This window comes from Morchella importuna (assembly GCF_003444635.1).
Source record: "Morchella importuna strain M04M26 chromosome Unknown Morimp01GS003, whole genome shotgun sequence".
NCBI lineage: Eukaryota > Fungi > Ascomycota > Pezizomycetes > Pezizales > Morchellaceae > Morchella > Morchella importuna.
This window is the reverse complement of record NW_025763400.1, coordinates 2,318,628-2,343,466: the sequence shown is the minus strand read 5'-3', so window position 1 is coordinate 2,343,466 and position 24,839 is coordinate 2,318,628. Positions and strand designations below refer to the sequence as shown.

The 24,839-nt window shown below is 48.5% G+C and overlaps 2 protein-coding genes across 2 annotated transcripts; both read left to right on the top strand.

Moving 5' to 3' along the window:
- Positions 1 to 9,793: 9,793 nt before the first annotated feature.
- LAJ45_02150 (uncharacterized protein) lies at positions 9,794 to 10,326 on the top strand (the record flags this gene model as incomplete). The annotated part of the gene is made up of 2 exons (XM_046111742.1): positions 9,794 to 9,799; positions 9,931 to 10,326. The coding sequence occupies 2 exons, from the start codon at positions 9,794 to 9,796 to the stop codon at positions 10,324 to 10,326; spliced, it is 402 nt and encodes a 133-aa protein (XP_045975686.1).
- A 5,739-nt stretch (positions 10,327 to 16,065) lies between these two features.
- LAJ45_02149 (uncharacterized protein) lies at positions 16,066 to 16,818 on the top strand (the record flags this gene model as incomplete). Its single annotated transcript, XM_046111741.1, has 1 exon — positions 16,066 to 16,818. One exon carries the CDS (start codon positions 16,066 to 16,068, stop codon positions 16,816 to 16,818), a length of 753 nt encoding a protein of 250 aa, XP_045975685.1.
- Between the last annotated feature and the right edge of the window lie 8,021 nt (positions 16,819 to 24,839).

The following is a 24,839-nucleotide window of genomic DNA, read 5'->3' as shown; positions in this document are numbered from 1 at the left end:
AAGTCAAGCTAGGCGACTGGACCAAAACTAGAGCAGAAGGACGAGCATGCCAAATACGGAAGGGTAACCCCAAACATAAGTTACCCTACCTTGGAAGTCAACCTTTGAGGTGCAATAACTTAGCAACCGATGCTCGGAAAATATGCTTTACCACGTCAGGAAGGATCCTGACGATGCTCCGGTCCATTTGGGGTGGTTGAATGAACGGATTGCGGAGTTGAGGAAACACTGCAAAATAAACACGTTTTAGACCCCAAAAATAACCCCCGGGGCGTCGAACCGCCGGAACCCTCCTGTTTCAGCCCGGAGCACCTTTGAGGGGGAGTAGGAGTACGACCCAAGCTACTAAAAGCAAACCTCGCTTTACAAAAACACCAAATCTGTTCTAAAACAAATTGAATAAGCAATTGCTATCTGGTCGGTTGTTTCCGCTAGTTCTTAGGATCCCGACCAGCTCTTGGCAGAGATTGCGTGATTTGACTCGGGCGGAAGTTCGTCCGAGGTGTGGCAGCAACTCCTCTCACCCCTCATAGAAAAAAGTGGCGGTGTCCCCGGACTAGGGGGAAAAACGAAGGGTCTAGGGAAAAAAGGGGGCGGAACTTCGATAAAAGTACTCGGTTGCCCCCCAGTTTGAACTCGGGGAGTGATGGAATCTTTACTAGCGAGGAGACCCCTTATAGTTATTAAGTTTTTTAGACTACAAATTCGATCAAACAAATAAACTCCATCTTTCGATCGAACGAGCCCAATGAATCCATCGTTGCCCGTTTACCCTTTCTATGTCAGATCGAAGTCACGGTCGTGTATCATCCTAGCACCCCCGTTACAGCCGAATTCCAACGGTATGCTGCCGAGTCAGGGATGGATGAAGTCTCTCGGATTGAGGCTTTAATGGAGGGTATTAATGCGGAACTCGATGAATCGATGATACACCATGAAACTCCTGCGACAGTAGATGCCTGCGCGACACTTTTGCAACGGTTAGATAATCGACGACGAGCGGCAGAGGCTAAGCGAGGAAATAAAAAGCCTTGGAATGCTACTGCTGCTCCGACCCCTCGCCCCCCACCAGGGAATTCTGCCCCTATTCCTCGCGCTGCCGCCCCAGCTATCAATGCACCTGCCTCTGAGAACCATCCCTCATTCCGCCCGGGAGGTGATGTACCGATGGATCTGTCCGGGGGACGTCGTCGCCCCACCCCCGCCGAAAGAAATGCCCGCTTAGCTGAGGGCCGATGTTTCTATTGCGGAGAGTCGGACATATGGTTAGGGATTGTCCCCAAGCAAGGACAATTGGAAATCAACCAAGGAGACCGGTGATGAGGGGAGCGGCGTTGAGGGTGGAGGAAATTGACGGAAGCGATAACGAGTCGGCAAAAGATTTGTCCCTGCACTAAGTGGCTTAGCCCAGGGACCATTTAAGGATTTTTCTAGGATGCATATTTCTGGGTTTTCGGTATCTGAGGAGGAAATGGATGGGAACCAATTTGTAGTAACTTGTTCAATTTCACAGAATAAAAATACTTTCGTACCCACCTACGCCCTTATTGATACCGGAGCCTCAGGATATGCTTTCATCGATGAATCTTTTGCACGCCACAACAATCTTACCATGACCTCACTCAAAATCCCACGACATGTAGACGTTATAGACGGCAGACCTATCAAGTCAGGGAAGATTACTCATATTGTTGATGTCTCGTTAGACATTCATGGCCATCGAGAGACTTCGTCATGTTTTGTGACAAAGTTGGGACACTATCCGATTGTGATGGGGATACCTTGGATGCAACGCCATGATGTTACGATTCGACCAAAAGAAAATTTGCCTATCTTCGACTCTCAAAGCTGCCGTCAATATTGCTCGCTTAGTGGAACTACAATTACGGTTCATGGTATATCAATCCCCCTACCGGAAACTCATACCGTCACCGTCGCAGCGACTGAGAAACCTACTATCGATATTAACAAACTAATACCGAAGGAGTTCCACCGCTATATCCATATGTTTGAAGAATATGATGCTTTAGCGCTTCCACCACATCGACCGTTCCATGATATGAAGATAGTATTAGAAGAAGGCAAACAACCACCATGGGGACCAATATATGCTTTATCCCAAACGGAGTTGAAGGCACTTTGGGACTATCTTCAAGAGAACCTACCTAAGGGGATTATCCGTCATAGTGAATCACCAGCGGGGGCACCTATCCTATTTGTCAAGAAAGCCGATGGAACTCTTCGTTTATGTGTCGACTATCGGGGCCTCAATGCAATTACGATTTAGAATCGTTATCCATTACCGTTATTGAAGGAAACTTTGGCCAAATTGTCAAGAGCAAAATACTACACCAAGTTAGATTTACGTTGGGGGTACAATCAAATCAGAATAGCGGAAGGAGACGAATGGAAAACGGCATTCCGGACTCGGTACGGACATTTTGAATATACGGTGATGCCCTTTGGATTAGCGAATGCTCCTGCTACGTTCCAACATTGGATCAATGATATCCTACGTCCCTATTTGGATCAATTCGTGACAGCTTATTTGGATGATATCCTTATCTATTCCGAGTCTCTTATAGAACATAAGGATCATATTCGAAAATTTCTAAAAGTACTTGATGAAAATCATGTTCATCTCAAACCCGAAAAATGCGAATTCATGGTTCAAGAAACAAAATACCTGGGCCTGATCCTCACTCCGAATGGTAATCGAATGGATCCGAAGAAAGTTATTGATGTTTTAGAATAGTCCACACCGATGAATCTCCATGATGTGCAAGTATTTTTGGGATTTGCAAACTTTTATCGACGGTTCATCTTAGGATATTCAAAGATTGTTGCCCCACTTACAGCCCTAACAAAGAAAAATGTTAAATTCGAATGGACGGATGAAAGGGAGGAAGCATTTCAAACCTTAAAGAAGATGTTCACAACAGCACCTATACTAGTTCATTTCGACCCGGATCGAAAGATTGTGGTGGAAACCGATGCATCTGATTATGTCTCAGCAGGAATCCTTTCACAACGCGATGATGAAGGAGTTTTACATCCAGTCGCTTTCTTTTCCAAGAAACATTCCCCTGCGGAATGTAACTATGAAATCTATGATAAAGAACTTCTAGCGATTGTTCGATGCTTCGAAGAATGGCGACATCATCTAGAAGGAGCACAATTCCCCATTGAAGTTTTCAGCGATCATCGAAACCTGGAATATTTCATGACGACAAAATTATTAAATCGTCGACAAGCCCGTTGGTCTGAATTTCTTTCACGTTTTGATTTCATTATACAATTTCGACCGGGAAAACAAGGAGCAAAACCCGATGCATTAACTAGAAGGTCAGGTGACCTACCTAAAGAGGGGGATGAAAGGTTGACGCATCAGAGCCAAGTGGTTCTGAAGAGAAAAAATTTGGATACAAAGCTAAGTTTGTTCGCGGGTTCTTTATCAAATGAATCCGCTGAAGGAATGTCTACTGTGGAGGAGTTATTTTCAAAAGCTTACCAAGTTGATAGTTTCCCAAACGAGATTCTTGTTATGCTCCGGAGCGACGTTCGACATTCAAACAAAATTTCACTTGCCGAATGTATGGAAGACAACAACGGTCGGCTACTTTATCGAGGTGCACTCTACGTACCAAATGACAGTGACCTGCGACTGAGACTACTAAAAGAACATCACGATAAACCATCAGCAGGCCACCCGGGTAGAGCAAAGACATTGGAACTCTTAAATCGGGAGTATTATTGGCCACAAATGCGAAAGTATGTCGATCGATATGTCAGAAATTGTAATGTGTGCGCCCGTAGCAAGGCACCACGCAATGCACCCTATGGAGTACTTCGCCCCATGCCAATACCCGATGGACCATGGACGGATGTCTCGATGGATTTTGTTACCGACTTTCCGGAGAGTGAGGGTTACAATGCGATTCTAGTTGTTGTTGATAGACTAACCAAAATGCGACACCTAATACCAACAACTAAAGAGGTGGATTCGAAGGAAGTAGCAAGACTATATATCGATAATGTTTGGAAATTACATGGACTACCTGATACGGTTGTGTCCGATAGAGGAACGCAATTTGTCGCGGAATTTTGGAAGTCACTTTGCAAACGTCTGGAAATATCTCCACGATTCTCCACCGCATTTCACCCTCAAACCGATGGACAAACTGAAAGGACCAATGCCGTAATGGAACAGTATCTTCGAAGTTATGTTTCTTATCAACAAGATGATTGGACCCGATTATTGGCAATGGCGGAGTTTGCAGCAAACAATCATGTGTCGGAAACAACCAAGGTTTCTCCTTTCTATGCCAATTCGGGAAGGAATCCACGGATGACTTTTGGCCCCTTGGAACATGGCAAAACGACAGCGGAAGATCAGGCCAATAGCATCGCAAAAGAAATGAAGGATATGGTGGAATTTCTGAAAAGCGAAATGTTTCGGTCACAAAGGATACAAGAGGAATCAGCTAATCTCAATCGTTCTCCTGCTCCTCGCTATTGTATAGGAGATAAAGTTTTCTTATCGACACGCAATGTTCTAACAAAGCGACCCTCCAAGAAGTTTGATTGGAAACGGATTGGTCCTTATAGCATCAAACGAATCGTCAATCCCTATGCTTATGAACTAGAACTTCCCCGTTCTATGAAGATCCATCCAGTATTCCATGTTTCATTATTGTCACCCGAAGCAGGCAATCCATTACCAGGACAACAACTATCACCACCACCCCCAGTCGAGATCGAAGGGGAGGAAGAATGGGAAGTCGAAGACATTTTGGATTCTAGGAAACGCAAGGGAAAGTTTGAGTACCTGGTACGGTACACAGGATATGACGATGCCTCGTGGCAGCCGTTATCGGACCTTAAACATTCGCCCGACATCATTCGACAATTCCATGAACGTTATCCACGGAAACCTAAGCCTACCAGGAGATAGGCCTTAGAGGGGGGCGTAATCTGTAACGGCAATATTATCTGTTAGCTAGGATGATCGATTGGATTGTGGAGGGAAGGTATTGCGCAGTTGTATTAGGATTTGTAATGGGGTTTCTGTTATGTTCTTTAGGTTTCCGTTACGCGAGGTATGAGTCATCAATGGACTAGAGCCTGGATATATAAAGGGGTGTTGTCTCGTGCCTTTTCATGTTTTCCTTCCCTTTCCTTTTCTCTTCACGGAACTTCTTGTACTTATTCCACGAATACTACTTTGTTCTACACCTCGTTATAGGGCTTAACTAGTTAGTCATACTAGGCAAAGCCTCTCCATAGTCCACAGTCTCGAATACCTATTACTACGTCCTCCCCTTGGTTGTATTCCTTGGCATCATAGTCCCTACGTCCATAGACCCCCGTTACACAGTCCAGGGTAAGGCGCAATCGAGGCCCAAGCCTTGTCAAATTCCTCCAATCGATTGTGCTTCTTCAAGAAAGCCTGAACCCACTCCATCATGTGCTTCAACATCCCTAGGTAGATATTGTGCAGAATGTCCGGTTTGTTGAGATCGTATGGATTAACCCTCGGTATACCCCAGAAAGCATTGAAGAGTGTCTTTACTGATCTCGCGACAAGATATTCCACCGGTCCCAGGTTTCCCGGGTTCTCCCTGAATAGCTTTACCCTCTCCCGGTAATCCTCGTGATCGCGCGTAGGGCTCCGGCGAGTGCTCCCAAGACTGTGGAATTCCACCTCGCATCTTGGACAAGAGCTAGTACTAATATTTTGTAAGTTTGAATGCTCAGGTTGATCAGCGATCCAACCCGACAACACCGGAAAGCATAGACGTTCGTACCCGTCGGCGCATGCGATTAGCTCGCCTTCCTGAGAGCACTCCCGAATGCTCTGAAAGATCTCCCCAAGGGCGCGATGCAGCGCCATTTGACTCTGACGTCGTAAAGCGGAATTAGCGAGTGAGTTCTTCCCGAGCTTAGGTGGGACTGGCAGTAGCCCTAGGAGAATTAACGAATGCCCGGTGGGCTTGCTCCGGACCGATGACTTGATGTTCCCGATGGTAAGATAGATTGGCCAGGCTTTCTTGTCCCCACTAAAATTTGTCAAATGTGTGCCATCTGACGCGCATATAATTGGTACCACAGTCGACCCCTCCGGTAAGGTATTCTGTCCAGAAAGCATTAGCGACTGCTTCTAGAGCACTTGTGAGGCTTACCAGACCTGCGTCTCCCACCACCAATCTCCCGTATGCATTTCCCCGTACATTCTCTCGCCAGATTCATTATGCTCTACCACTGGCGCGTACACCAATGACTCCCGAAAGGCCCGTTGGCCTAGAAGATATCGCACAATTACCATTCGATCCCGGTAATAGTAAGGGATTTTCTCTCCCCCAATATCCACCTCCGAATGATGCCAGCTCGCCTTTCTCAATATGTCATTCATTTCGTCCAACCTCTTTATAAAACCTCGCCCAGTCCTGTAGGAGCATTCGCCACTGCTTGACGGAGCGTGTAGAAAGAAACTGTCGATATTTCCTTGTGAGGCCTTCGACAGTATGAAATAACGTGCCATTCTAAACTCGTATGCTGAGTTGAATGGGTGCCACGGGTATCGGAGAAGGTTTTGTGAGCATTCGTCGTAGTCCTCCGAGCGGTAGAGACGCTCCCCAGCACCCTCGTAAATCGTTGTCGCTGCCTCATGCCTATTTGCATCTCCATCTGTCTCTTCCATCATCAAATATGATTCGGATTCCAGATCTGAATTATTATCGGGATCTTGGTCATGATAATTGATACTGTTGCTCTCCGAACTATCCGAGTCGTCATGGGCATCTGAATAGGAATCGTGAATGCCTTCCGGGCGGTCGTGAGTGTCATCGGGTGCCTCTTGATCGCGCTCCAGGAGTAAAAATTGGTTTCCCAGCCATTCATCTGCTTCAAATGGATGTGTAGTTCGAAGATGTTTATCGAAGTTCGCGGAGGAGCTGTACCGCTTGCTGCAAAAGGGGCAAGACGATTTCATTGAAGTCTCATGATGCTAGCAAAGCACTCCTGAGTGCTCTAAAAATTTGGTTTCTGCCAAGGCCGAGGAGGCTCTTTCCTGCAGGTGCTGCTGCAGAGTGCTCGAATGATTTGATTTGTCAGCCAATGAGGCTCCTCTCACCTGCACCCCGGTCGGCAAGGCTGATTTTCAATACGAGTCTGATGTCATACATCACCAACCTAATACAAACATCAACACCAACACGAAGAAACACCCACCACCCCAATCAGGCGGCCAGTTATGCTAGATTCTATCGCCCTGAGCATCTGCACTCTCTCCCTGAGCACTCGCGGAGTCTCTTCAGATCGAGACAGTGTTCTCAGCGCCAAATTCAACACTAATATCGACTACGAGCTCAAAGAATACATTCTCTCCGAATCAGCTTCCTAGAGGACAGAGTACCAACACCAACAAGAACACAAGCACCAACCTCAACACCAGAATGTTATCGACGTCACCATTGGTACCGTCAGAGCATCCCCGAGTGCGCCTGGAGCATTTAGATCAACGTCATATATTGAAGCAAACATTGAGTACGAGCACCCTCGAGTGCTTCTAGAGCATTCGTGGGTGCTCTCGGAAGCGTGATAAGCTCAAGAAAAAAGCTGATCGTACTCGGTATAAGAGCACCCCTCCCTTCCTTCAAGTTCGTGAGAAGTTCCTAACCACCTTCAAGTTCTCCTCTACCTATCACTTCAAGTTTTCCATTGCTTTCAACATTACCTGTTGAAATCTCATCCTTCAAGTTCCTCCGTTTTCAAGCGATTTAACCTTTGCAATCTTTATAAATAAGATGGTATTTCTCTCTCCTAATCCAATTAATTTTAGAACCATACTCACAACAGTGATACATTAACATTATCAGACTCCAAACACCGCTCAGAGCACTCCCGGTAGCTCACAGAACATAAATCAACTTCCCAATAAGAAGCGCTTGCGTAACATAGACGAAGACGATAACGAAAAGACCCACCGAAAAACCAAGAAACACAAATCGTCCCGAAAACATAAGAAACACCGAACTTCCTCAGGTCGCAAATCGTCCCGCAAAACTGTCAAGCCTATCCCGGAGGAGATACCAGAAACACCCCCTAAGCAGTCGCCAGTGCTTTCCGGGTTCACCCCGATCAACAAGAGCCGAAAACAAAACCCTGTACCTCCACCAATCCGGACTGAAACACGTACTCCGCCAAATACTAACCTAGCTCCATCGGACACTGAAGGGATCTTCCCGAGTAACTGGGGAGCAACCCTAACTGATTCCGACTCCTTTCCCGACTTTAGTTCCGAACCCTCTGAACCATACATAAGTGACGATCAAGACCCAGCAACAGGTCCAGCAACAGGCCCACTAGCAGCAGTCTCCACTGCTTCCTCAGCACGCAGCAGTGCTTCACCAGAGGCCCTTGTACGGACGACCGTACTTAGGGTTAGTGCTACCCCACCAGCACCCGCTAGTACTCCACAAAAGAACGTTGCCCGGAAGACTATAGTCCCAAGTCAAGTTCTCACTCGGTCCAAGTCTAGTGCAGTCCGCTCAACAGGCCCAGCAACAGGCCGCTCAACAGGCCGCTCAACAGGCCCAGCAGGCTCTACTACTCCCTCACCAGCACCCGTCAGTGCTCCACCAAAGGTTCTTGCACCGGAGACCCCTACATTAAAGCCCCGACGCCCCTCTCGGTTATTTTCTAGTGCAAGCCCGTCCGAACTAATAGACCACCCCTCACCAGTACGACAGAGACGAATTAGACCCGAGCCATCGCCGATTGTCCAAGAGACATCCCCAAGTGTTCAAGGGACATCCCCGAGTATTCAAGAGACATCCCCGAGCTCGACCGCATTCAAGATGACTCAAGCAAGCAAAGCGAAGATGACTTTAGGTCTACTCAACCTACCTAGAGTGTACACCAGCATCCGCAACAGCCTAAAGGCGGAAATGCAAAATGTGGGTTGGGTCAATAAAAGCACGTCCGGTATGGCTGCGTTCAATGCCCTATGCCTTTACTTGATGAACTTGCCCTCACTCAACGGTTTTCTGCCAATTTGGACTGGGGGTGACTCCGATGCCCGTAGAGCACTGGCCAGTGCTCTACATTGGCTCATCGCAGATGTTGGTATGAAGGATAGGTTATCAAGGGGACAGGGAGACCGTCAGTTCAAAGAGGCTGCCGGTGATAGTGATGATGATGATGACGGCGGTGGTCAGGCAGCCGGAAGACGCTCTCGCAAAGGGAAAGAGCGTGCAGTACCTCCGGAACTCGTGCGACCTTCCATAATGGTTACCGTGGTGGACCCCGATGCTCTAGGGGCATTCTTTATGCTCGTCCCACCACCTACTTATAACTGGAATGATCCCCTGAACGAACCTTCGTTCATCGGAATTTTGACCAAGATAACTTTCCCCGAGCTATGCAACTTGATCCTGAAGCACACCGCACCCGGCAGAGCAGTCAGGACTATCTGGGGGGCAATTGAGAATGTCCCCCCGGCAGCTGTTCCTCCCGTTCGGCCGGTGGAGGTACAAATTACCGATTCAGAGGAGCTCGAAGGTTGGTTGAAGAACAGCAATGCCAGGCCTCGGAGGATATTGGCGGTCCTCCACAGAGCAGGCGCAGGTGCTAACCTGGGTGGTGCGGAATCCCCCCCCGTTGAACCCGGCTTTCCCTCACGTTGAGGAAGATGATTATAGCATGATCGATATTCCTGCAGAGGATTCGGATTACGAGGAGGGAAAGCACCGGATAAATGCCAAAGGACTGAGGGTATATATGCCTAGAACTGATGCCAGTAATCAAAGGCTAATTCAGACTCTTGTTAGGCGTCGCGATAGACAGCAGGATGCTATCGACGATTTAGACCCCAAATACCTTAGGAAGTATCCTTTGGGTGTCGGGGTTGCTGACCCAAACTTCTTACAGGGGACGATCTGGACACCTGCCGGGATAGCAGCCAAGAGAGCTGCTGACGCACTCGCGGCTGCTGGTGCTGGAGGTGGTGGTGGAGGTGGTGGAGGTGGTGGTGGTGGAGGTGGTGGTGGTGGTGGTGGTGGTGGTGGTGGTGGTGGTGGTGGTGGTCTAGGACCTCCACCGCCTCCGGGCGGACCTCCTCCTCCTCCGGGTGGCGGTGGTGGTGGAGGACCAGCTGGAGGCGGTGGTGGTGGTGGTGGTGGGCCAGCTAGAGGCGGTGGTGATGGTGGTGGTGGGCCAGCTGGAGGCGGTGGTGATGGTGGTGGTGGGCCAGCTGGAGGCGGTGGTGATGGTGGTGGTGGTGATGGTGGTGGTGGTGATGGTGGTGATGGTGGTGGGCATCATTAGTTCCCTTTGGTATAATCTCTAACTTCCCTTCCTGCGGAATTGTCACTAACCTTTTAATAGTTGTTAGGATTACTCTCTGAGCACTCGCGATAGCTATTGAGGTGCGGTACGATTTGGTGTTTTGGATTTCCCTTTGTCTTGCGAGAGTATATCAATGGATGGGTTATATCGGATAGGATTAGATTAGATTAGATTAGATTAGATTATTCCAGGTAGTAATTGCATTGCTTTTATTTCAAAGTCGAATCAAACTCCTAGATTGCTCTCAGAGCACTCGGTACCGCTTCAGAAAGTGCAGTAAAACGAGTGATGATAAATGATGCGGTTGAGTGCAGAAATTGTGGTAACATAGGATGATCCCTGCAGTAAGAGGATTAACGGTGCAAATTTTTCTTGATTAGCGGCGCAAATTTTCTCGCCAAGAATTGATTTCTAATCGAAGATATCGCGAGTGCTCCTAGAGCACTGCGGATATTCCTGCCAGTCATCAGAATGGCTCCCACCAAGCGCTCCTCCGGTTCAGCACCTCTTGCCCCAAAGCGCCCACAACTCCCAAAACGACCTGAAGAACATGAAGATTTACTGACTGACGAGTCTGAAATATCTTACCGAACATTGACTCCACTGCCAGCCCGCACTCGGAGTAGTCAATCGACCACCGCCGCTCAAATAACTCGGAAAGGTCTTCTCCGTTCCTCCGAAACCCCCACTGGGAGGAGCAGTCCTAGGAGGGTAGAATTTCATCTCCCCGAGGATCATACTGATAATTTTGAAGCGCAGGAGGAGCCTGAGGCAATTGAGACGCCAGAGGCAATTGAGGCGCCAGAGGTGGAAGAAATAGTTGATACTAACCACTCAGACTATGATGATGCTCCGGAGAATGACCACGAGAGCTCTGAGGAGGATGAGGATGAACCGGAGGATGAACCTCAAGCCCCCCCCCCATCTTACACCCAGAAGTCTCAGAGTGTCGGAAAGAGACCTCATACAGTTCAGCCGACTACTGCCAGAGCACTGGGCAATGCTCGGAGGAAACCAACTGGCGCGGTAGCGGAGGTCATTGCTTCTTCCAACGTGTCGGTGGACGTGGTACAGGTTCGACTCTATCTCGCTCATTGATGCTTTTTAACATGTAAGTATTAGTGGCTAACGATTCAGAGGGGAACTCGACCGGGCGCGAAAGTAATACCTAAACAAGGTCAAGGGAGAGCAGCACCCACTTCAGCACCCAGCCAGAATGCATCCCAGAGAGCACTCCCGGCATCCCAGGAAGCACCCCCAACACCCTCACAGTCTAGGCCCTCTGCACCTGTTTATGCTCATGAGTATACCTCTTCTACGCGCCATATCAATTTTTCCTCGATGCACTCTCGATACGGGGAGTCGTCCCCCACTTACCGGACATATCGTTCTTCACCGCCTAGCGAGGTAATTGGCGAGAACTCTGTGAGCAGTCGTCAGATTCCTTCAAGCCAACTTCACGGTCAAGGTAGATCGCGAAGAGTCTACGAAATCGAGTACCTTTCCTCATCTAGGGGGGGGACGAGAGTACTCCGATGCCGGAAAGCGAGGGTATTTTGATTCCGGGAAGCGAGGTTGGTATTCCGGAGGACACTCACGACGTCTTTGAGAACACTGGCGACATTCCTTCGAGCCAATTGATTCAGAGGTCTGTGGTCCCTAACTCTAGGAGTGCAAATGTGCTGTCAGTGCAGGCTCAGAGGATTGAGAAGGAGTGTAGCGTGTTAATCGGGGAGCATACTCTTCTACATGAGCCCTTTCCACCTGCAGCAAGACTTTCGGTACTGGTAGTGAGCATGTGGGCAACTGCTAGTCGCCGAGTGGGGTGTAGAGTAGACCTTGATGAGGTCGTTATTAAACAGGTGAGTGCCCCCAAAAGGATTACGAGTGCTCTGGAAGCATAATTGAGAATGATAGGTCAGAAGTCTGCACTCCCGTGTCCGTTCCCACTTGATGCACGAGGTGAAAGGGCGCCTGGCGGACTCTACGATATACGGGCTTGGAAATTTTGTGGGGCCTGAGGCGAGGGCGGCTCAAGTGGAATACCTTTTGAAGAATGATCGTTTCTTGAGCCCCCAACAGCATTACGAGGTATGATGCCAGTGGATGCCCAGAGAGCACTCGGGATAGCCGGTAACAGATTCTAGACCTACCGACTGCGCTTCCTGGCTCCGGAAATTATCGATATATTGTATTTTAAATACTTCGATGGGGTAAGAATGCGAGGGGTTAGGGATCCCGAATTTCTAGAGCGGATAACCCCTACTCTTATTTGCCTGATATCGACGGCGATCTGGCACGGCATTCGGGCGTGGTCAACAGGGAGTTACGTGAAGCCTGATAATTTTCAGTCGCAGAATGAGAGTGTTGTGAGTAAGTATGGCCCGATGCCCTCATTGATATGGCGAGTGCCTTGGGAGCAATGACGGATGCTCCTAGGGCTATACGGGATTGCCAAGCTGACATCCAAACACGAGTAGAAACGTTCAACAGGATGAGCAACACTTGGAAAGGGAGAAGTAAACAGAACCAGGAGGCAACCTTGGAGGTAATCAAAGATAACCTTCGAGAAAAGGTATGATACTTCTAGATGCCGGTAATGCGAGTGGTATTCTAAATGCTAACCCTAATAGATACGAGATAAAAAAGGGGTAACGATTGAGATTATACCGGAGGAGGGTTTTAGCGAGGACGATGAAGCTCTGGCTGCGGATCTTGCCGCATTCCGAGATGCTTGGAGAACACCCACGAGTGCTCCAGGAGGTCGGGTTGATTTCGACAGCGCCCAGGACGAAGTGATTAATGCCCGACTTCGCGGCATTGACACCGAAGAGGAGGGGGAGGAGGAAGAAGAAGAGCCGGAATTACCTGTAGCGGGGGATTACGAAGGGGGGGGGGGAGGAGGATGTGTAGAACAATCACGAGTGCTAAGGGAGATAGTGGGGGATTTCTTCTGATTCGTATATTGTATTAGGGTTAGTTAGGGTGTTAAATGGTGTATTGTATTTAGTATTAGGCGGAGGATCACGGTGTTGAATACACCAATTCTCAAAGTGCAGTCGCGAGTGCTCTGGAGACAGTAGAGATCGTCGTGCGAGTGATGTTTTTGTAATCTCATGGGGGAATTGTGAATACCAGAGGCCGGAACGGCGGAGAGGTGTATGCCTAGAGAGAACGGGGCGCCGACATGTAGGAATCGGTACGTCGGGCATGAGCCAGATTTCAAAGCACCCCATCTGGCAACGTCAGGGGGAGTCAGGGCAATCATTCTATCCCCAGAGCCCGCTGGAGCAGTGAAGAGTGCTCCAGGAGCAGTCAGGATATCCAACCGTGCAACTGGCGTTCTCTGGCGGGTAGAGTGACGTCCTAGTTACACCGGGCGCTATTATTTAGTGTCGGGGCCCGTTGTGCGGACTAGTGTGCGCTGGGGCGGAATAATGTGCGCCAGACCTCGCCAGGAGCACTGGCGGTATCTCTGGAGAGGTAGTTTACCTACCGAGCGCCCTGAGCGCCCTGAGCGCCCCGGGCATCTGGCGAAGGCTACAGGTTTGCTGATGTATGCTGCCGAGTCAGGGATGGATGAAGTCTCTAGGATTGAGGCTTTGATGGAAGGCATTAATGCGGAACTCGATGAATCAATGATACACCATGAAACTCCTGTGACGGTAGATGCATGTGCAATGCTCTTGCAACGGTTGGACAATCGCCGTCGAGCGGCAGAAGCTAAGCGAGGAAGTAAAAAGCCTTTGAACGCTACTACTGCCCCAACCACTCGTCCCCCACCAGCGAATCCTGCCCCTGCTCCTCGTGCTGCCGCCCCAGCTGTCAATGTACCTACACCGGAGAACCATCACTCGTTTCGCCCGGGAGGTGATGTACCGATGGATTTGTCCGGAGGACGTCGTCGCCCCACCCCCACCGAAAGAAATGCTCGCTTAGCTGAGGGCCGATGTTTCTATTGCGGAGGAGTTGGCCATATGGTTAGAGATTGCCCCCAAGCAAGGGTAACTGGAAATCAACCAAGAAGACCGGTGATGAGAGGAGCGGCATTGAGAGTAGAGGAAAATGATGGAAGTGATAACGAGTCGGCAAAAGATTTGTCCCTGCACTAAGTGGCTTAGCCCAGGGACCATTTAAGGATTTTTCTGAAATGCATATTTCTGGTTTTTCGGTATCAGAGGAGGAAATGGATGGGAATCAATTTGTAGTAACTTGTTCAATTTCACAGAATAAAAATACTTTCGTACCCACCTACGCCCTTATTGATACCGGAGCCTCAGGATATGCTTTCATCGATGAACCTTTTGCACGCCACAACAATCTCACCATGACCCCACTCAAAATACCACGACATGTAGACGTTATAGACGGCAGACCTATCAAGTCAGGAAAGATTACTCATATTGTTGATGTCTCGCTAGACATTCATGGCCATCGAGAGACTGCGTCATGTTTTGTGACAAAGTTGGGACACTATCCGATTGTGATGGGGTTACCTTGGATGCGACGCCATGATGTTACGATTCGACCAAAAGAAAATTTGCTTATCTTCGACTCTCAAAGCTGCTGTCAACATTGCTCGCTTAGTGGAACTGCAATTACGGTTCATGGTATATCAATTTCCCTACCCGAAACCCATACCGTTGCCGTCTCAGCGACCGAAAAACCTACTATCGATATTAAACAACTAATACCGAAGGAGTTCCACCGCTATATCCACATGTTTGAAGAATATGATGCTTCAGCGCTTCCGCCACATCGACCGTTCCATGATATGAAGATAGTATTAGAAGAAGGCAAACAACCACCATGGGGACCAATATATGCTTTATCCCAAACAGAGTTGAAGGCACTTTGGGACTACCTTCAAGAAAACCTACCTAAGGGGATGAACGGTTGATGCATCAGAGCCAAGTGGTTCTGAAGAGAAAAAATTTGGATGCAAAGCTAAGTTTGTTCGCGGGTTCTTTATCAAATGAATCCGCTGAAGGAATGTCCACTGTGGAAGAATTATTTTCAAAAGCTTACCAAGTTGATAGTTTCCCAAATGAGATCCTCGATATGCTTCGAAGCGATGTTCGTCATTCAAATAAAAATTCACTTGCCGAATGCACTGAAGACAACAATGGTCGGCTACTTTATCGAGGCGCACTCTACGTACCAAAGGACAATGACCTCCGGCTGAGACTCCTGAAAGAACATCATGACAAACCATCGGCAGGCCATCCGGGTAGAGCGAAAACCTTGGAACTCTTAAGTCGGGAGTATTATTGGCCACAAATGCGAAAAGATGTCGATCGATATGTTAGGAATTGCAATATGTGTGTCCGTAGCAAGGCACCACGTAATGCGCCTTATGGGGTACTTTGTCCCATGCCAATACCCGATGGACCATGGACGGATGTTTCGATGGACTTTGTCACTGACCTCCCTGAGAGTGAGGGATATAATGCAATCCTAGTTGTTGTTGATAGACTAACCAAAATGCGACACCTAATAACAACAACTAAAGAAGTGGATGCGAAGGAAGTAGCAAGGCTATATATCGATAACGTTTGGAAATTACATGGACTACCTGATACGGTTGTGTCCGATAGAGGAACGCAATTTGTTGCGGAATTTTGGAAGTCATTTTGCAAACGCCTGAAAATATCTCCACGATTCTCCACCGCATTTCACCCCCAAACCGATTGACAAACTGAAATGATCAATGCCATAATGGAACAGTATCTCCGAAGTTATGTCTCTTACCAACAAGATGACTGGGTCCGGCTGTTGGCAATGGCCGAGTTCGCCACGAATAATCATACTTCGGAAACAACAAAAGTCTCTCCTTTCTATGCCAACTCGGGAAGAAATCCCAGGATGACTTTTGGGCCCTTGGAACATGGCAAAACGATAGCGGAAGATCAGGCCAACAGCATTGCAAAAGAAATGAAGGACATAGTGGAATTCCTAAAAAGCGAAATGTTTCGGGCGCAAAGGATACAAGAGGAGTCGGCTAACCTAAATCGTTCTCCTGCCCCTCGTTATCATATCGGAGATAAAGTTTTCTTGTCGACCCGCCACGTTCTAACAAAGCGACCCTCCAAGAAGTTTGATTGGAAACGGATTGGTCCCTATAGCATCAAACGAATCGTCAATCCCTATGCTTATGAACTAGAACTTCCCCATTCCATGAAGATCCATCCAGTATTCCATGTTTCATTATTGTCACCTGAAGTAGGCAATCCATTACCGGGACAACAACTATCACCACCACCCCCAGTTGAGATCGAAGGGGAGGAAGAATGGGAAGTCAAAGACATTTTGGATTCTAGGAAACGCAAGGGACGGTTTGAGTACCTGGTACGGTACATAGGATATGACGATGCTTCGTGGCAGCCGCTATCGGACCTTGAACACTCGCCTGATATCGTTCGACGATTCCATGAACGTTATCCACGAAAACCTAAGCCTACCAGGAGGTAGGCCTTGGAGGGGGGCGTAATCTGTAACGGCAATATTATCTGTTGGTTAGAATGATCGATTGAATCGTGAAGGGAAGGTATTGCGTAGTTGAGTTAGGATTGGTAATGGGGTTTCTGTTATGTTCTTTTGGTTTCCGTTACGCGAGGTATGAGTCATCAACGGACTAGAGGCTGGATATATAAAGGGGTGTTGTCTCGTGCCTTCTCATGTTTTCCTTTCTTTCCTCTTCTCTTCACGGAACCTTTGTATTTACTCCACGAATACTACTTTTGTTCTACGCCTCGTCATAGTGTTCAACTAGTTGTCATACTAGGTAGAGCCACCCCATAGCCCATAGCCTTGAATACCTATTGTCACGTACTCGCCTCGGTTGTATTCCTTGGCACCATAGTCCCTACGTCCATAGACCCCCGTTACAGCTCTACAGCACTGATTAAGCTTACACCTGAGCGGCAGCTCATTCATGCAGGCCCCAGTTGTGTGGCAACCAAGGCTGCAGGTGTTACAAAGGCTTTGACTAAGGGTGGTTGCCTTCAGAACCGGAAGCACTCGCTGACGCTTAGAAAAAAGCGGGGTAGCGATGGTATTGTAACGGGGGTGCTAGGATGATACACGACCGTGACTTCGATCTGACATAGAAAGGGTAAACGGGCAACGATGGATTCATTGGGCTCGTTCGATCGAAAGATGGAGTTTATTTGTTTGATCGTATTTGTAGTCTAAAAACTTAATAATTTTAAGGGGTCTCCTCGCTAGTAAAGATTCCATCCCTCATCGAGTTCAAACTGGGGGGCAACCGAGTACTTTAATCGAAGTTCCCCCTTTTTTTTTTCCCTAGACCCTTCGTTTTTTCCCCTAGTCCGGGGACACCGCGACTTTTTTCTATGAGGGGCGAGAGGAGTTGCTGCCACCCCTCGGACGAATTTCCGCCCGAGTCAAATCACGCAATCTCTGCCAAGAGCTGGTCGGGATCCTAAGAACTAGCGGAAACAGCCGACCAGATAGCAATTGCTTATTCAATTTGTTTTAGAACAGATTTGGTGTTTTTTTTTGTAAAGCGAGGTTTGCTTTTAGTAGCTTGGGTCGTACTCCTACTCCCCCTCAAAGGTGCTCCGGGCTGAAACAGGAGGGTTCCGGCGGTTCGACGCTCCGGGGGTTATTTTTGGAGTCTAAAACGTGTTTATTTTGCAGTGTTTCCTCAACTCCGCAATCCGTTCATTCAACCACCCCAAATGGACCGGAGCATCGTCAGGATCCTTCCTGACGTGGTAAAGCATATTTTCCGAGCATCGGTTGCTAAGTTATTGCACCTCAAAGGTTGACTTCCAAGGTAGGGTAACTTATGTTTGGGGTTACCCTTCCGTATTTGGCATGCTCGTCCTTCTGCTCTAGTTTTGGTCCAGTCGCCTAGCTTGACTTATAAGACTTCTTGCTCGCCAGGATCCCTACCCTTCATACCAATAGAGGTAGGGGTCATCTGCCCTTATCTTCACCCATCGATGAAGAACAAGTGGTGATTACCCTAGGGTCGTATGGCTTGACTGGTAGAACAGTTACTTTTGTAACAGCCCTACTGTGGCTCTGTTACACTACCCCCCTCTCCGGTAGACTCGTCCCGAGTCGAACCTAGGGTTTTTGGTATGGTACATTATGCGCATACAAGAAAATGTAGCTCTAATAACGATTCCATACTGACTTTATGTACCGGGGACAGCCTTTCCACGTATCGCTAGGATCCGGTAGAAAAGGTGTGGCCGTGCAAGATGAAAAATCAAAAAATCGGATAGTTGGGCGAGAAGGATCCTGAGTACTTCTACTCCAAAGGATTCCATTCTCTGCTCCTACTTCCTTACTAAGTTCTGGTGATTCCTTCAAGTGGAAGGGAAGCACTACCACCGCTACCCCGCTTCTCTCTAAGCGTTAGCGGGTGCTTCCCGTTCCAAAGGCAACCACCCTTAGTCAAAGCCTTTGTAACACCTGCAGTCTTGGTTGTCGCACAACGGGGACCTGCATGAATGAGCTACCGCTCAGGCGTAAGCTTAATCATTGCTGTAGAGCTCTTCACTTATTGTAGACTTTCCCAGGCATAGTCCCTGCCACTACGGGCGGACTTATCATGCTCGGAGGATGTAGAGGATCGCTGAGCACTCAGAGCTTCACTCTGGCCGGCCTTCTAATCATTGGCGAGGCATAGACTCGTCAGTCATTGCTCCCATGAATAGATCCTCTTCCTAGCGCTCAGAATGTAGTTACTCTGACAGCTGGTAGCTAACCACACTGCCGGTACTTGCATGTCACTGTGCAACTGGCTTCTATCAATAACTCTCAGCATGTAACCGGGCCCTGTGTGTACTCATACACCAGACAGTTGAAATGGCTCCGTTACACTCTATTTTCCGCATCCATTTCCATTAACAAAGGAAAACCTCAAGTGAAAAACGTGTATCTCAACAAAGGGAGACCCGTTTTCTCCACGCTTGTCCCAGAACACTCCGGTGCATCGGTTTCCTTCACTTTCCTGTATTGCTTCCCAGGGAAACAACGGCATCCGAACACTGTCAGACCGATGGGAAAAAACGCCGTATTTTGAGGATTTCTAAAGTTTCACCCATGAGCCCCGTGATTTTCCGGGATACTTCGGATGGAACTCTCGGAGCGTCTCGTCTGTCGTTCCTTGCAACATTTTGTAAGGTTCCCGGAAGTCTTCTGAGCGATAGCTCTCCCCGGTAATCCGATATTGCACGAACTTCTCCCCCACGATCAGCCTTGAACCTCATCCGGAGGTGGAATCGCTATAGCTCGTTGATGATCCTTTGACTCCCAATACGGTTCCAGCAGAGATATATGGAAAACATCATGAATGTTCTACTGAGAGGGTAGATTCAGCCTGTAGGACGTGACACCAAGTTTCCCGACAACCTGAAAGGGACCCGATTTTAGTAATCTAATTAATTTGATGATCGCTTGGTTAAGATGTTGTGTCGGTCCATCATCACCTCATCCCTGACCTTCAGTTCTGGTGCACTCATATGTTTCTGATCATACCATTTCTTCCGCTGTGCTTGCGCCGCGCTGGGCGCGTCGAAGTTTTCTAGTTTCCGTTTAGGTGAGGGCCAAGTGGAATCTGGTTGAAACCCATAGTTCGCGTAGAACGGCAATACTTTGGTTGACTTTTGGGTGGCCGTGTTGTAGGCTTACTCGCAAATGGGAGTATTCTTGCCCCATCGTCCTGCTGATAGAAGCAATAGTTTCTGAGATATTGTTCTAGCGTTTGGTTGACTCTCTCAGTTTGTCCGTCAGTTTGAGGACGATCTCTTCCAAATCTAGAGTCCCGATCGGAGATAATTTCCTCAGGAAATTCATGCAGTCGGCATATCTCCCATAGGAAGGTTTGAGTAAGCTCTTGAATAGTTGCTTTGGTCTCGAGCGGAATGAATTGGGACATTTTGGTGAAAACGGTCAACGATAACCCAGATATGGGTATAGCCCTCAGATTCAGTCAGGCTTGCGATAAAGTCCATTGAAATGGAGCTCCAAGGCATAGAGGGGACCTCTAAAGATTGCAACGTCCCATACTTCTTGTGTGTTGAGGCCTTAACGCGTTGACATGTATCGCAACTCCGAACGTATTCTTCCACATTGTTGTCCATCTTTAGCCAAAGGAGAGTGCCTGAAGGCGTTCTGCCATTTTGAATTGTTCAAAGTGACCAGCAGTCTTCGAATTATGTAGGGCGCTCAGGATCTTGAGCTCCAGTTCTCGATGATTTGGAATGTACCACTTTTCCTTATAGAAGACGTCTCCATCCTTTAAAGTGAGGTCTCGGTTCACCAGATTCCCGGAGGTGTTCTCAATGGCTTTTCTCAAGGAAAGGTACCCTGGATCCAAGGCTGCTCGAGCCTAGATTTCATCCGGGAGCACCGGTGTGAGTTTTGCAGACTTGGGCTGCTCTTGTCCATGTTGAGTTGATCATAACGATCGGGTATTGGACAGAACCCATTATAAGTTATCCTGGCTTAAACAAGCGAATTTCAGGGTCTTGATGAGCCTTACCCCCCTCTTTAAGGGCGTGGTCCCAACGCCGCGACAAGATGTCTGCTCTGCCGTTTTAGTTTTCCAGGGCGGTATACAATTTTGAAGCCAAACTCTGCGAGGTAGGCCGCCCCTCGAGCTTATCTCGGTTTCAGTGCCTTTTGCTCTGTCGGATTCCGGGGATAAACCCTTGGCAAACCCAGGCTGGAGGAAGCCCAGAGTGTAACGGGGTAAAGAGAGCACAACTCGTGCCGAGGTCCGGAAGGAGGGAACTGAGGATCTTATCATTCACTAACTGACCCTCATAGCCAGTCTTCCACATCAGCTGAATAATGCTATTTGGGAGGAGTCTGTTCCTCCCTTGGCTGCGTGGGTGAGGTTATTCCATTAGGCTACCGCATCATCCCTAGAGATGGCTTCGCCAAAGGCTTCTGTGAGAGCATCCACAAAGGAATCCCAGCGCTTCCATCTCTCCTCTCACACCACAGACATCCCAGCTATCTGGTTGGCAGAAGATATCGGATCCTAACCTCTTCGGAGGTAAAAGACTGGCTTTCAATGGAGAAGACATTCTCACATTGCCCGATGAAGGTCCGCACATTATTTGCTTTGCCATTGAACTTGGCCAGAGGGGGTGTCTTTGGTTCTCGGCCACTGGAGGCAGTGGAGGGGAGTGAGGGGGGGCCGGAGGTCTCATGAACTGGGCTATGGAGGCCAGAGCTCTCTCTCTCTGCTGCTTCTCCAGCATCTTCCTGAGGTATCTCCGCCATCCTCACCTTTCTCCATCCTCATGCTCCGAATCTGAACTATCTGAGTTCTCTCTCTCTCCTGTGTTGGAAAGCGCCACCAACCGGGGGGACTATTCCATCTCCTCCACTATTACCCGCTGGTTGTGGGTTCTGGTTTTTTCCACCGAGGTTTCCCTCCGGCTGGAGGTTCCTCCTGGGTGACTTCGCTCATTGAAGCATGACACAATGGCACCTAACTCCTTGTCGTGAACTTCATAATTCCGTTCGGCTCGCGAATTCCCTTTTTGGAGTAAAGGACTCCTGGATGGCACTTATTGTCATCTCAGTGGAATTGGGACCATATGTTAGATTTTGGCGGAGTTGGGGGCATCGGTCGCAACCTTGGTGGCTAGCTCAGCATCAAAGAGGGCTAATACGGGGGCGGATTGGGACGCCTCTTTCAGGACTTCGAACGCACGCACGCCTTCCTCAAACCAGGTCAATTCGGTGTCCTTGTCTCTTCCGACGGTTAATCTCGGGTTCGGTTAGAGCCGGACCGAACTCCTGCTACGGGTAACCACGTTGATCCTCGGAACTTGGATAGGAGTTCGCTTATAAAAGCGGGGTACCCGTCGAACTTGGGAGGGTAAGAATCCATTCCCTCTATCCATTCCACAAAAATTCGATTTTTCCCACACACAAAAACCAAATTTATTACCTCTTCTCAGCAACAATGCTTTTCTTTATTCTATTCCTCTCTTTGTTCATCGCGGTCAATTCGTCTATCGTACAAGCGCTTTTATCTAACGCTAGTCGATCTCGCCGGGAGACGAGGCTTAGATCCTCAAGATGTCCGGTTATTACCGATCTCCTAAAGTTGGATGGTGGTAACTCTGTATATGCTCGGAGAGTTACTCGGAAACCTGTCCGATCACGGAGTGCTGTGAGGTAGGCATGGTTTAGTGGGGCTTGTAACCTCCTCTTACTCCCGCTAATGTTTCCACAGACAAGCTGTTCCTCGAGGTTTGGAGACCTCGACCTTCGACGGCCATTTCAACCAGGTTCCGTTTCTGACTCGGGAGGATTTCCATCGTCCTTATCCCTTCTTCCAACAAGGGGACAGGAGTGTTGGTCAGGCTCGTGTCCGTGCAGCAGCAAGGGAGAAACGGGAACAGGTGCGGTGGATGCGGGAGGAGATTGAGCGAGATGGGAGGGGAGCGGAGTGGATGCGGCAGAGAGTGGCACAAGAAGAGCGGAATGAGAGACAGAAACTGGCACTCGAAGCGCATTACGAGGCATGGTGGCGCCAGAAGAAAGCCAGTTATCCTCCTCTTCCGGACTCTGCCTGTCGTCATCGTGGACGGAGGGACATTGACTGTGGTTGGGACTGGGGCCCAGATGGGAAATGGGGTCCTCTGACCAATGGGGCTATCAGGATTTTCTAGGAGCGGTCCTAGATGTGGTCTCCTTTCGAGCGAAGCTGGGCGCTATATCCTTTTGAGCGAATGTGGGCGCTATATCCCTTTGAGCGAATGTGGGCGCTATAACCCTTTGACGGATACAATGGAGACCATAGTAACGTGTTTGCCTCTCCCATGCCAGCCCGAGCTGAAAAAAAAAAAAGCTAACTGCTTGGTTATTTCAGCGTTGAGAGTGGTCCCAGATGTTCCGGTAAAAATTTTTTCCTTTCGTCGGGGTTCTTTAAGCGAGGAGCTTAAAATTATACTGTAACGGGGGTGCTAGGATGATACACGACCGTGACTTCGATCTGACATAGAAAGGGTAAACGGGCAACGATGGATTCATTGGGCTCGTTCGATCGAAAGATGGAGTTTATTTGTTTGATCGTATTTGTAGTCTAAAAACTTAATAATTTTAAGGGGTCTCCTCGCTAGTAAAGATTCCATCCCTCCCCGAGTTCAAACTGGGGGGCAACCGAGTACTTTTATCGAAGTTCCCCCTTTTTTTTTTCCCTAGACCCTTCGTTTTTTCCCCTAGTCCGGGGACACCGCGACTTTTTTCTATGAGGGGCGAGAGGAGTTGCTGCCACCCCTCGGACGAACTTCCGCCCGAGTCAAATCACGCAATCTCTGCCAAGAGCTGGTCGGGATCCTAAGAACTAGCGGAAACAGCCGACCAGATAGCAATTGCTTATTCAATTTGTTTTAGAACAGATTTGATGTTTTTTTTGGTAAAGCGAGGTTTGCTTTTAGTAGCTTGGGTCGTACTCCTACTCCCCCTCAAAGGTGCTCCGGGCTGAAACAGGAGGGTTCCGGCGGTTCGACGCTCCGGGGGTTATTTTTGGAGTCTAAAACGTGTTTATTTTGCAGTGTTTCCTCAACTCCGCAATCCGTTCATTCAACCACCCCAAATGGACCGGAGCATCGTCAGGATCCTTCCTGACGTGGTAAAGCATATTTTCCGAGCATCGGTTGCTAAGTTATTGCACCTCAAAGGTTGACTTCCAAGGTAGGGTAACTTATGTTTGGGGTTACCCTTCCGTATTTGGCATGCTCGTCCTTCTGCTCTAGTTTTGGTCCAGTCGCCTAGCTTGACTTATAAGACTTCTTGCTCGCCAGGATCCCTACCCTTCATACCAATAGAGGTAGGGGTCATCTGCCCTTATCTTCACCCATCGATGAAGAACAAGTGGTGATTACCCTAGGGTCGTATGGCTTGACTGGTAGAACAGTTACTTTTGTAACAGCCCTACTGTGGCTCTGTTACAGGTATTGCTTCCCTTCTGCTAGAAGGCAGTACCGGAACTTAGTAAGGAAGGAGGAGCAGAGAAAAGAATTCTTTGGAGTATAAGTACTCAGGATCATTCCCACCCAACTGTCCTGATCCTCATCTCCTATTATCGGTAGCAGAGCCTTTAAAGATTATTGAGTTCTAGCGATAGTATCTTTGAATAAATCTGCACTTGATTTCTATCTTACACGGCCGCATCTATTCTATTGGATTTTAGCAATACATAGAAAAGGCTGCCCCCGTTACACCGAAACCTGCCAATGTGGCTCGGAACAATCCTCCAAATACACCATGATCGACTGCCCCCGATGGACACAACTACGAAGGCCACTCATGGACAAGATCCCAGGACCGCCCACTTGGGAAAACTGGTTATTCACCAACCTCAATGTAGACCTAGTTCTACAATTTGCAGCAAAAACCAACCTACTCGACTGGTACGAAATGGACGAGGAGGACCCGGAGGAATGATGACCGGTTTTTTTCTTTCTTTACTTTCTGTACCTTTTCTT